Source organism: Orycteropus afer, unplaced genomic scaffold (assembly GCF_000298275.1).
Source record: "Orycteropus afer afer isolate SDZICR_OR568_19922 unplaced genomic scaffold, OryAfe1.0 scaffold00208, whole genome shotgun sequence".
NCBI lineage: Eukaryota > Metazoa > Chordata > Mammalia > Tubulidentata > Orycteropodidae > Orycteropus > Orycteropus afer.
Window position 1 is genome coordinate 875374 of NW_006921795.1, and position 14460 is coordinate 889833.

General features: G+C 39.8%; 1 protein-coding gene across 1 annotated transcript in view; it reads right to left on the minus strand.

The window, feature by feature from the left end:
- The window catches only part of CFAP61 (cilia and flagella associated protein 61), a 722434-nt gene that overhangs the window by 247469 nt on the left and 460505 nt on the right, over window positions 1–14460 (minus strand). Inside the window, exons 18-19 of the mRNA XM_007948197.1 lie at window positions 14327–14425; window positions 8308–8476 (exon numbers count right to left, since the gene is read on the minus strand). Coding sequence (XP_007946388.1) covers window positions 8308–8476; window positions 14327–14425 — 268 coding nt within the window. The remainder of the gene's footprint in view (window positions 1–8307; window positions 8477–14326; window positions 14426–14460) is intronic.

The window sequence follows — 14460 nt, forward strand, 5'->3', positions numbered from 1 at the left end:
GGGTTTGAACCTCCAGCCTTCTGGTTAGCAGTCACATGCCTTAGGCACTATGCCACCAGAGGTCCTGGGTGTTTAGATGGGGGGGTGGGGAGTAAGGTCTAAATTGAAAATTAGCTCACTACACTCCTGAAATGGAGCTCTGGTAGTGTAGTGCCTAAGCCACTTGACTGCTAACCAGAAGGGTGGTGGTTCAAACCCACCAGCTACTCCTCGGAAGGAAGATGGGACAATCTACTTCCGTAGTGATACTGCCTTGGAAATCCAAGGAGGGGTCACTATGTGTTGGGTCCGACTCGATGGCACATAACAAGAACAACAACACACTCTTGAAATGGAATTGCATTTTGATAATCCATTTAAACATCATGTGCTCTCAAATGTGTGGAGTTGTTTTTTCATACATACTTTTAAACTATAACTGATTAGAGAAGATAAAGAAAACATAATGGTTTAACACATTTCATATTCATATACTGACATTTTCATAAAATAAGCAAAACTGAGGCTAGGATTTTAAAACCTAAGGTCAATTAATTTGTCTACAGAGAGTTTAGTTGAATTGTGGAAAAAATTTAATATTCTGTTATCAAAGTAAGGGAGGGAATAAATGTCAATATGGGGTCCTGGGTATATTATTGAAGAAGTGTCTTCAATGCTGGCTATAGAAACCAGAGGGTTTTCTGCAACTAACTAAACTGTCATCAACTGGTCATTGGAGAGTAGTAGATGACATTTCTACCCTCCATCAGGTGACTAAGAATTAAACAGGGTCAGCGCCAATGACTGGTAGAGCCCCAGCCACCCCATTCCACTTATCAAGTTAATAACGTGATTCTTGTGGCAGGGACTGCTGGCAGCCCAACCAGTGTCCTGCCTCTCCGTCTGTCTTAGTAACTGATTCCTGGGAAATATGCCTGGCTGAAAAACATGTCCCAACTTGTCACCTAGGTATGACCAATATATATAATAAGCAGGAGTCTTTGAGGCAACCTGAAAAGCCATTTTGCTCTTGTCCTTCCTCCTTACTGCTTCTTGCACACAGAATGGCTAGAGCTCCAGGAGCAATCTTAAAATGCTGAGTATGGAAACCACAGATTAAAGATGGAAGAACAAATGATAGAGAGAGCCTGGGTTCCTGGTAACATCAGGGAGCCACTTTACCAGACCTGAGTTGCTTTTCTCCAGATATTTTTTAATTAGAGGATGAAACAAACTTTTTTTGGAACTATTACACTTTAGCTAAAAACAATAAACTCTAGAATCTCTGTGTTGTGATCAAATATAATCCCTGTAGTACATATAAAGAGAGAGGGAAGGAGTAACTGGGAGGAAAGAGAAAAAGACAAGAGAGGGAGAGAAAATGGGAAAGTGAGAGAGACAGAAAATGACAGAGAGAGAGGGAGAGAGACACAGAAATAGTAGCTAAGAATTCATGCTCTAGGTTCAAATCCTAGTTTGTCACTCCCTAGCTGTGTGACTTTGGACAAACTACCTCACCTTCTCTGCACCTCTGTTCCCTCATCTACAAAACTGACTCCTACCTCAGAGAGCTACTTACAGTAGCTACTTACAGTAGCTTACAGGGTTATATCAGTTAACCCATGCCCAGCACATGGCAAAAACTCAACAACTTAGGTGTTCTTATCACCCTGATGAAGGCCCCAAGACAGCACCCTCATTGTTTCCTCGGCTAGACTATCCCTTTTGCAATAAAGTAGCACAAAACAGTTTATAGAAACAAAGCACTCTCTCTTCATATTCCTTTAGCTAGTTTGCCTTAATTCTGCTACCCTGGGCCATGATGCACCAGTCTGATACAATTTCTACGTTAAAACCTTTCATGTATCTGAGGACAACATCCTGTTTGTTACTCTGGTTTTCATCTTCCAGGTTGAACATCTGGAGTGACTTTTGAGTCCCTGAATGTGCTTCAGTTTGTTATTTCCCTTCTAAAATATGACCTCATTTTTTGTGACATATCCTTTGACCTAATCTTGCTCAGTATGTGAGGGGCTCATTACTTCTATATTGTCATCACAGATTTTGCACTTTGTCAGTATTGAGTTGTCCCATTTAATGCTCTTCTCTCTCCAATTAAGTCTTTGTTATATATTAACATTGCTTCTTCTTATTAATAGGTGTTTACATTTGCATGACACAGTCCCTTTAAAAAAAAAATAATTTTATTTTTGCAGTGTTCCCTCCACTCCCCTTAACTGCCTTTTTAATTCTTAAACTTTTGGTGTCATTTTGTTTTTGTGTTTCTCTTGTATTTTGAATTAGTACAAAAACTAAGTCTTGGACCATGGCAGTTTAAACCTATGACATTCACTGTTAGAAATGTTTTATTTCTTTCTCCTTATGTCACACTGGCTTATACTTTCACTTTTAAGCTATGTGGTTATTTCCTTTGTTTCATTCCCTTAGATTACATGAATGATGTTTTCTTCCACTTTATTTTCTCCAGTGTTGGGAAGGTGGATTTATTCACTGTTCAAAAGTCCTCTTTATTTCCTCTCTATATAAGAAACAGGACTGAAATATTACTACCCTTGAGTTTTCCCATTTAAGACAATGCTTATTCCTCCCTTGCCACCTCTCTCCCTATTTTCAACAACCTCTTGGTCTTTACTAGAATAATTTAGATTAAAAGTAATTATTTTCTATTTTGAATTTATTCTTATATTTATAATCATTTACACATACCTTTTTAAATTATTAGTGGTGCTTGCCACCTGCTGATTTATATTATTGTGAAGTTCTAAATTTTTTTCTATCACAGTTATTTACAAAACACATTAAAGTAAAGAATAAAGAAGATCATCACTCTGAGCTCATGAACATATAATAATGACTTTCTAGCTTCAAATATGAGTGGCATATTATATGCCACTTAGGTGGGCATATGATTACTGAATCACCACATTTCCTTCAAAATTCTGTGTGGTTAGTTTCATTTTCTTTTGCCATTTAATGCTGGAGAGGAAACTTTGGAAGACTTCCTTGTTTTTGTTCTTTCTAGAAGTAAGGCTGGTGATAATCTATTAGGACAATATGCTTTTAGGTAAGGCAACTTTTCTTCTAGCATATCGTTAATCATTGTCTTTAGTCCCTGTGGTAGTTAAATTTGTATGTCAGCTTGGCTGGGCCTGGTTGAGCGGCGTGGCAGCTGGTGGTAGTTATTCCCCATGATGAGCCTGCCAATCAACTCCATGGTGGGATCTACCACAAGCAGCTGAGTACCTGCCTTAGGGATGTGGTCTGCTTCCTATATATAAGGAGAAGCCTTGGGGATAGTCCCAAGTTTATGGCATGCTGGGACCCTGCATTTAGCCGTGTCGTTATTCAGCAGCCTGCCATGTTCTGCCGACCTTGGGACCTAAAATAGACTTGAATTAATGGCCTGCCGTATGGTTTGGTAACATTGGGACTGTGCCATTTTAATTGTCGACCTTGGGCTTGTTAGCCTCAGCAGCCAATAGCTGCTTGAGTGAAGAAAAGCCTCTAGCTTCAGTGGTCCAGGAGCAAGAGGCAGAGCTGAAGCCCAAGGTCAAGGGGCTTTCGTACAGCCCCTAGATCCTGACACTTTGAACTCAGACTTCTAGCCTTCCAAACTGTAAGAGAATAAACTCCTGTGAGTTCAAGCCATCCCATTTGTGGTATATTCTTGTCAGAATGGCATTAGGTAACCAGAATAGTCCCATTGTTTGATTCTCTTGGAAAATGTTTCCTCCATGTCTAACATATCCTCTCTTCTCTTGTGCCAAGTATATTCCTTTGTCTCTGTCATAAGGGAGTTTTTTGCTTTGTTCCAGCATCACTAAGTTTGTACAGCAGCAGTTCTGTCTCTGATGGGGATTTAATTCTAATCTTTCCTTATTCATCCATCTCCTGTTTCATCTACTCCTGTGCCCTTCTCAACTTTACCTCTGATCTTCAATGATGTCAGCTCCCACCTCAGAGGCTGGGTGATCAAATGCTACTGAGGATGATAGTTTTTTGCAATTTTTTCCTTTTGGTGTGTGAATTCTGTCTCGGAATATTTTCAAAAGTATGATCTTCCTCTGATTTTCCCAGTCATTATGCCCTTCCCCTTATTCTGTGGTATCTTTTTGTTCCAGTGGTCTCACACCAAAATTTGGTGGTTTAAATAATAACCATTTTATTATGTTTCAGATTGTATGGGTCCTAAATTTGTGTAGAACTCAGTTGGGTGGTTCTTCTATTCCATGTGTTATTGACAGATCTTGGTGATCTTCAGCTGATGGACAGACTTGTCTCTAGGGTCCACAGTGGCTTCACTCACACATCTGGTGCCTTAGCAGGCATGCTGGAAAGCCTTGGCTGGAATTATCAAAACTCTCCATGGTTATCATCTCCACAATTCTCCATGAGTCATGGAGAGTGTCTGAGGAGTCTCATTTGTATGTGATCTCAAGAGTGGTTTCCAGGGCCAGCCTGTGCTTAACAATAAAAATAATTTAAAAATTTATAATGGAATTGGGACAGGAGTTTAAAAAAATCAGAAACTAACTAAACACTTTAGTTTAACTAGCTAAATCATCAACTTCCAAAATGGATGGTTTCTTGGTAAACTTAAGTTGACAGATCAAGGAAAAAACTTCTATAAATATATTATTTAGAGTAATGGGGGAAGATGGTAATCACTAAGGAACTACCAACAGAAATGCTTCAATGCATTTGCCTTAGGCAAGAGGACTGGGAAGCAGAAAAGTTTGGGAGAGAGACCAGTGCTTCTCATGTTCAGCCCTAAAGCCCAATTCAATGTTTTACCTTGTACATAGATTTTCTAGTAATATATCAGACAGTGTTTCACTGCTATTCTGAAGTTTTCACTGGCTATTTTTTTCTGAAGTTGATGGCCCCGTCCTTCTTCGCACTCTCGTTTAGTCTAGAAGCTCCACTGAAACTTGTCCATCATGTGTGACCTTGCTTGTATTTGAAATACTGGTGGAATGGCCTCTAGCTTCACAGCAACATGTAAGCCACTATGTATGACAAACTGAAGACGAGTGGTGGAAATATAGCAAGGATTGTGAGGATGGTGCAGGACTGGGGCAGTGTTTCATTCTGTTGTACGTAGGGTCCCTATGAGTCACAGCCAACTTGATGGCACCTAACAGCAATCTACTTCCGTAGTGATACTGCCTCGGAAACCCAAGGAGGGGTCACTATGAGTCGGATCTGACTTGATGGTACGTAACAACAACAACAACAACAACAACAACAACAACAGCAACAACAACACTATAGATTTTGTAATAAAAAAAAAAATGTAAGTGATATATGAAGCCCTGGTAGTGCAGCAGTTAAGCACTTGACTGCTAACTGAAAGGTTGGTGGTTATAGCTCCCTAGCTACTTTGCAGGAGAAGGGTGTGTCAGTCTGCTTCTGTAGAGATTTACAGCCTTGGGAACCCTATGGGGACCCCAGAGGGTCATTATGAGTCAGAATCAATTTGATGGTAATGGATTTATTTGCACATAAAGAATACTGTGTAACATTTTAGAGTGATACATACCATTTAAAATGTCTGATTATAGGTTAAGATTTGAAATTATATTTTATAACAGGGTATCTTGTTGCTTTGAATTTAAGCTTTATTTTCATCACTTTAAATTGTTAAAAAACATGGTCAAAATTGGGACAAAAGCATAAGGTACTCAGGGAGGAGATAGGAAAAGAAATAAAAAACAGAATCTCCCATGTGAATTGATCTGCCCTTTCTGTATAACTCTATGTACCTTCAATTGTTATATCCTTCTGGAAAAATTAAATTGGAACTCCCTTTATCACTTCTTCATTTTATTTTTCCTGTTGTAGAAAGGGCAAGAGCTTAATGTGTGCCACATACTAAAGCTGCCGGGGCAGCTGGACACACATGGGCAGATGCCCGAGCCTCTGGGTACTTGGCCAGGTCTCCCCTCACATTTTCCAGAGTCAGTACTCCAGGCAGCAGCTGGACCCCATGGGGCAGCTGTGTGAGGCATGGGTATAGCTGAAGGGGTGTGTGGCATTTTCTTCTGGTTTAATACTTGAAAAAGTAAGATAAATACAAAAATATCAAAATTAAGATATACCCTCAGTTTTATTTTCATCTTTTAACCAGAAAAAATAATTTTCTACTTTTTGAGAATTTGATTTAGAAAAAGAAGAAGAAGAAGAAGAAGAAAAAAGAATTGGAATGCTATAGAAAAAAAGAAGAAAAAAAGACAGGAATTTCCTATCAGTCTGTCAAAATTCTGAGCAATTGGAGATGATCTGCAGTGTGATTTTAGAATCCTCATTTATCAGTTACAAGGGGTCTCAGAGATGGATCCAAGCCTTACTGCCTCAAGCATGGTCCAGGACTAGTGGCCATTCAGATGCTAGTTATAAATATAGCATCTCAGATCCTGCCCCACACCTACCACATCAGACTCTGCATTTTTATAAAGGCCTATAGGAGATCTGTGTGCATGTTACAATTTGGGAAATGTTGCTGTAAGGTAAAGGTGAAGCATTTGAGGTTGAGAAAGTTCAAGTCAGTGGTTCTCAGCCTTGATTGAAAATCATCTTGAAGCTTTTCAGAAAAACACAAATGACTGTGTCCCACCAATCTCCCAGGGTGGGTCCTATGCCCTCTTGGTACATTTCAAAAAATGCCCAAGGTGGTCTTCATGTGCAGTCCAGACTCAGATGTTGGTTAAGTGATGTCCAAAATTGCAGTGCACATTTGGAAGCAATGCTTGGACTAAGACTGCTCTTCTTGCTACCATGCACTGCCTCCTCATGGTTTTGCAATGTAAAGCACACCTGTATACACAGCCCTGAACCAAATACACAATTATTTACAAGATAGTCTGACGAAGATACATACATAGGTAGCTAGCAACACAAGATAGAGAAGTGACAGATAGCTGTTGTCAAGTCAGTTCTGACTCATGGTTACCTTATGTGCAGCCAAACAAAACAAATGTTTGGTCCTGCATCATCCTAACAATCACCAGCATGTTCAACTCTAGCTGTCATTGCAGCTATTATGTCAGTCCATTTCACTGAGGGTCTCCCTCGTCCTCACTGGGTATTTATTTCCCCAAATGATGTGCTGCTTCAGCTATTGATCCCTCCTGATGATATGTCCAAAGCAAGCAAGTTGGACAATGTTTTGTTGTGACCCACAAGGTTTTCATGGGCTAATTTTCAGAAGTAGATCAGACCTTTCTTCCTAGTCTATCTTAATCTGAAAGCCCTGCTGAAACCTATCCGCCATGGGTGACCCTGTTGGTATTTGAGATATTGGTGGCATATCTTCTAGCATCACAACATTCAAGCCACCACAGTACAATAAACTGACAGATGGATGGTGGCTAACTAAGATAGTACCAGATAAAACATGGCAGGGGGAGAGGGGGAGGGGTACACATCAATGTTAACTTTGTGATTGTCTTCAGGAACAAAACCACAGAAAGACCAATCCAGGTTCCTCAGCACAAAAATATGATTAAAGGACCCCCATAGTTGAATTATCAGAAGGAAGATGGGGCAAGCTACTTCCGTAGTGATACTGCCTTGGAAACCCAAGGAGGGGTCGCCATGAGTCGGGTCCGACTCGATGGCACATAACAACAACAATAGTTGAATTATAAAATAAATCTCTTTTCATTGAACAGATACCTACTTTTGTGAACTACATGAAACTCAAATACATACTGCAAAGTGGGAATATTCAAATTTGCTCTCCTAAGATATTTAACAGCTTCAGTTGTACCCAGCAATGTTTTATTCAAATGTGGCTGGAGAATTTCATCAAAATGGAAAATATGGTTACTGGGTAGATAATCAATCAATCAGATTTCCTAGCTTTATAACTGAGAGACCAAATAAAATAAAGGCTGACGGAAGGTGCACGTGTTTGAAATACTTTTGCGTACATACATCACAACCGCCAAATGTTAGCCTCTTGAGGCATAAATTAATTTACTATAAATGCAGGCCTGACTGTGTCTGGATCTGGCTTTGGTGAGCAGTAAGTGTTAGACTTTTGAACAACAGCTTAAAGAATGACATTTCTCTAACATGCTGTGATTTTTTATCCTTGGGCAGAATGTTTCTCTTGGAATGGGTTTCTGGGAGGGTTTGAGAACACACTTCTGTTGATGCATATGGGTCCTGAAGAACAGGCTTATGACTACAGAGTGGCAGCTGTCTTGGTAGGAAGGGATGCCCTTTACCCAGTCAGCATGAGCCCCAGTAAACACACAAATCATCACCCCTGGAGCTGCGGCCCTGTATGCACAGCCCTACCTGGTACTGTTGCCCGGTACACAGGATGAGGTGGTCATAAAGCACGATTTCTCCCTCAGACACCATGACATGCTTGGCAACTCGGTCTATGCTGGTCATCCTACCAACCACAACATTAACCCAGGAGCAAAGCGACATCAGTGCATAATCTTTATCATTAAAACAGTGGCTGCAAAGAGAGAAGACCCATCAGTGACATTTGAGCAGCTGACAGTGGGCATTAATTAGACATCTGGTGAACTGGTTCAAGTCCCCTAGTGGGTTGACTCTGTGTTCTTGCTGTATTTACCAGCACCAATATGAAGAGGTTTTTTGTTATGAAACAGTCACAAATTGACATCTTCTCATTAAGCTAAATTGTTCTACCTAGCTTAGGCCACCCAACACCAGGGAAGGTGTGTGTATGTGTGTTCATTAATATATATCTTTCTTTTATTTCTACTTCATGGTGGTTATACCCTTACTTTAGCTGCTGAATTGTCATACTAGCCATAGTCTGGGAGGAAATAAGATAGAAGAAAGTGACATCACTGAGGATTCTCAAAGGCAGTTGTCAAAATCCTAGAATATCTCTCTCAAAAAAAATAATACATTCTTAGAATTTGTGTATACATTCATGCCGAAACAACAAAACCCATTTTATTTAGAGAAGATGTCAATTAGGGAAATTATGTTTGCAGCAATTATAAACCCTGGAGACTTTTGGGATTTACTCTGCAGTACAAAGGTAATGGAAAGGGAAACAGGTACTTCTAATATCAGCACACTCAATGTGTATGTTAATGCTGTGGCTTTAGGGCACTGATGGCCACATAGGTTTCCATTTTCTGGGTTTCATTTGAGTTTGGACACTCAGCTGTCATGTGAGAATAGCAGGTTTCTTGTTACTTTGAGTTTATTTAAAGAGTTGTGTGAGGGTTGTTTCCAGAAATTTCTGAAAGGTTTGACCTTATACAAATGGCTTTTTAATGATCCTGTTCTGAAGACTCAGTCTAAGATCTTTCATTTAAAATTAAGCTGCATGATCCTTTTCAAAAAGAATCATGCCATAGTTGGCATCCCTGCTGTTGCTGATGAGCTGGACCCCAGGGATGCTGCATGCCCTATCGACACTTCAGCTTCCTCACCTCTCAGAATGGTATAATTAGCCTTCCCTACATGCCTTGATCATTGTAAGGAATGAACATGAGCAGTATGAAATGCTGCTTTGTCAAGTAGGATGCATATGTGAAGGGTATTACTCTAATAATAATAATGACACATAATCCTGTTTACTCTCCTTGAGGGCAAACAGAATCCTGAAGTGGTAATGGGAGAATATTTTTTCTTTTTGATCCACTCATGGGTCTGCTCTTGCCACACAAAGAGAATTCTAGTAATGGATGCACATTAGACCTGTTATAGGACGTGTGAAAGAGAATGGAGCTCTGGGCTTTGTATCTCTCCATGAAACAACATTTAAAAATAAGAAAATTTCTCCTTAATAAAAAAAGAAAATCAGAGGGTTGGCCTGTCACAGGGAAATAATACATACTGAGATGAAATTCTCCTTTGAACAGCATTTTGATGGCTTTATAGGAAAACAGAAACTTCATTGATTCCATATATTCCTAAGAGACTTTTGTGAACGGATTGGCCTTATTTGTTACATAGTCCCTTTCACAGCAAGAATAGTGCTGTGAATCGTTCAAGATGAAGAAAAATTAAACACAGTTAGTGCACAGAAATTAGTCTTACAAGGATTTGCTCAAAGATAACAACATTCGGGAAATTTGGGGAAGGCTAAGACAATGTTATTTTTAATGACAGTAGGACAGTGGTTTTCATGATGTCAGAATGCACATTACAGAGTCAAAATGTGAAGATCTATCCAATGGAAAGTGGTACATAGAAACACTGAATTTTTTAGGGGCCTTTACTCAAAAGCAAATAGAGTTATTGAAGGCTGTGGGGTGCTTATTTTGATAATCTATCACTATATTACTCTCAGTTTAAAATACTGCTGCATATCCATTTTCACTATGTGTATTTTCCCTAAAAAACCAGTTTCCATTGAGTTGATTCTGACTCATGGCTACCCAATGTGTATCAGAGTAGAACTGTGCTCCACAGGGTTTTCAAAGGCTGCTTTTTCAGAAATAGACTGCCAGGTCTTTATTCCAAGGCACCATTGGGTAGACTCAAACTTCCAAGCTTTTGGTTAGAAGCCTAGTGTATTAACCATTTGTGCCTACAGGAACTACTTTTCTTCCTACATAGCAATAAGTCTGGACCTCTGTGGTAGTTAAACTTTGTGTGTCAACTTGGCTGGGCCTGGTTAAGTGGCTGGGCAGGTGACGGTAGTTATTCCCCATGATGAGACTGGCAATCAACTCCATGGTGGGATCTACTACAAGCAGCTGAGTAGCTGCTTTAGGGATGTGGTCTGCTTCCTGTATATAAGCAGCAGCTTTGGGAATGGTCTCTAGCTTATGGCATGCTTAAGCCCTGCATGTAGCTGAGTCATTGTTCAGCAGCCTGCCATGCTCTGCTGATCTTGGGACTTTTAATAGCCTTGAATTAATGGCCTGCTGTGTGGTTTGGTAATATTGGGACTGTGCCTTATTACTTGTTGACTTTGGGTTTGTCAGCCTCAGCAGCCAGCAGCTGAGTGAAGAAAAGCCTCCAGCTTCAGTGGGCCGGGAGCAGGAGGCTGAGCTGAAGCCTAAGGTAGAAGGCCTTTCACTCAGCCCCTAGAGCCTGGAACTTTGAACTCACACTTAAAGCATACAAATTGTTAAGAATGAACTTCTGTTTGTTAAAGCCATCCCATTTGTGGTATATTCCTGTCAGAGTGGCACTAGGTAACTGAAACAACTTCCTTTAGCTGATCCACCAGTGAATGAAACTAACAATGGAGACTGTAAGCGATAGTTTTCCAAAATTACTCCCTAAGCAGAGTTAATGGGTATTAATATTCTAACAGGGAGCTCTGGTAGCGTAGTGCCTAAGGAACTTGACTGCTAACCAGAAGGCTAGAGGTTCAAACCCACCTGTGACTCCTCGGAAGGAAGGTTGGGCAATCTACTTCCATAGTGACACTGCCTCGGAAACCCAAGGAGAGGTCACTATGAGTCGGGTCCGACTCGGCGGCACATAACAACAACAATATTCTAACATGGAGGAGCTATCTTCTGGCTTGGAAATAACAGAAATAGCTCTACCAGGGTTCTCTGGAAAACAGAGAAGAAACCAAAGGAGATGCATCAATACAACTTCATGTGAGTATGGTTCTTATTCTCAGATAATGTGAAAGGCTGCCTTCATAGAAAATCCTGGAGACAGATAATAAAGAGGAGAAGAAAGCAGAAATGCAGGATGAAGAAATTTCTAGAATATATTTGAAGAATAGCTAGCATGTTCAAGGTTGATGGTGTCTTCAAACCAACTGGTCAGAAGACTTAGCCCAAAGTTCCAAGTGCAAAGCATAAAACAAACTTGAAAAGAACAAATGAAAGTACAGTAGACACCTGTACTTTGTGGAATCAAAACCCTTCAACATTGAAAGGAAACTCAGAGGGTATCATAAAGAATTTATTGGGACATTCATAAAAGAAGGACCATCAAAATTAACTTTCTTTTTCTCAGGATTGATTTTCTAATTAGTGGATTGTTCCTACTTCCTGTCTCTCCCCTCCCACTGTCTTCCTTCCTCTGCATGCTAGGTGCATGATTAGCACTTCCACTAGAGGCAGGACGGGGGAAGAAGACAAAACCAGGTATTCCAAGACAATCATAAAAGCACCGCTTGTAGAAAAACTCAAAATTAGTATTTAGAATGAGAAATATAAATTATTATACTTATGGGTATCATTTACACTTGCTATTTTTAAAATCTTTAACCAGAGGACAGCTTGAAAGGCACCATCCTGCTGAAGGTTCTATCTGTCCTCTCTAAGAACTACAATTACATCTAAAGAGTTATCCACCCAGAATGTACTGGGCTGTTATTTAATTCCTGTCTGTAGCTTAACTGAAAGAATTTTGCAGGTACTTTTAGAGTTAATTTTCATCTATTCAACATTATTTACTAAATACCTGCAGCGTGCAAAGCACTGTCCAGGTGCTGGGGATACATCAGTGGACAGGAAGGCAACAATCTTCAGGAGTTTATAATACAGTGGAGGGATTTGTAATATAAAGAATGAATAGAATTTTAAAAGGCAAATTATGTAACATTTAAAAGAATTTCAGTATCAAGGGAAAAAATAGAGTTGGGTGAAGAATGTGTTGAGAGAGCTGGTTGCAAAGAGAGGGGGTGGCTTAAGCAGACTTCATTGAAAAGGTGATGTTTAAATAAAGACTTGAAAAGAGAAAAGCAAAAACCCCCAGGTAGAAAGTTACCTGAAATGTCTAAGGAACACTGAGGAGGCTGGCATGGCCAGAGTGGTAGGAGCAAAAGGCAAAACTAGTAAAAGATGAAGTCAGAGAAAGGACAAGGTCAGATTTTAGGTCTAAAACTTTCTGTTCTGGATGGGAATGTTCTGTGCGGTACCTGTGCTGTTTGATATAGTAATCACTAGCCTCATATGGCAACTGAGGACTTAAAATATAGCTAGTGTGATTGAGGAACTGAATATTTAATCTCACTTAATTTTAATTAATTTAAATAGCCACATGTGGCTAGTAGCTTCCATACTGGACAGCGCAGTTCTAGGATATAAGTTACTGTGATTTGATTCACATTTTTGCAGCATTGCTCTGGCTAATGTGTTGAGAATGCAGAGAAGTAAGAGCAGAGCAGAAGACACCAGGTGGTTTGCCACCCAGGAACATGCTCCATCAATACAGTGTAATACAGGCAGAAAGTCTTTTTCCAGCTGTTCTTTGCTATAACACACCTAAGATGGGTATAAATGGAATCTTTAATCAAGCTGATAAAGACATTTGTCAGTAAAGCCAACATTTCCTTTATAAAGAGGGAAAGTGAGGGAGGGGATATACATGTGTTGACCCTTCAGTCTCAGTCAGGCCAATTTTAACCAAAAATGTTTAATTTTAACATAAGCCAGGCAAAGTTGGCTTATCAAACACATTTCACAATCAAAGAAACCAAAGCTAAGAGAAATTAAATCTTTGGCCAAGACCCTTAGTGGTTGGTGCAGGTTGCGAATCCACATCCATTTGGCTCAAAAGTCACATCCATAATGATGCTTCATAATGATGTCCTTCAAAATAAACCAAAGTTTATAGTCTCGTGTGTTAGGTCAAAATAAGCCTGATTCTGCTGGCAAGGAAGCTCTGTTTTTTCTCACTGTTTCAAAGTAAAGCAAATCTTTTTTTTTCACAGAGGGAGGAAGCTACTTTCTTCACAGATTCTGAAATGAACCTCCTCACTGGGAAAAATTTCTTCCCATTGATTGGGAAAATTAGGCCATTGTTTCAAGAAGCAGGAAGCCTAATATTTCTCATATTCATGTTTTGCTACTGGAAATTAAAACTAATGGAAGCTTTGTGATAATAAGATGGTATTTTTTAGAATGGTTGTTGTCAAAGAATGATTCTGTTGGGATGAGAACAATAAAGCCTACCAGGTTTGTACAGAAGGCCTCTGTCTCTTCATCCCCTAGTTATAAGTGGCCTTGGTGGGTGTTAGATCAAACCCTAATGAAGGGCCCCCGTCCTTCACCCCTAATGCTGAACCTTTGGGGAGTTACCTGGTCTTATGCAGATATAATTTTCAAGTTCCACTGTCTTGCAGGGACACTCAGAACACAAGTGCAGGCAAAGGCTGAATCAGTAGATTTGTCTCAATCATTTGGAATAGGGAGGCACTTTCCCATAAATTCAAACCTGCCAATCTCAGCCATTTACTTGTTCATGGGTTTATGCTTGAATCTCCTGAATAACATCTGAACTCCTGCAGAAAAAACCACAGCTTTTCTCCTTTCTATTATGAAATTTAATATTTAGCCTAAAACAACTACACACAATTTAGGACATTTAGGCCTCAGAATGAAAAAGTAAATAGTATTCATACTCGCTTGCTAAAAACCTTCTTTGTTCAGTGGCCAGAAGGTTTTTTCCTGGAAGTCCATGGGTTGAAATCAGGGTGAGATTATTAAACTTCAGGTGTGGACTAAGGAGAAAGAAAGAAAAAAAAAAAAAAAGGTT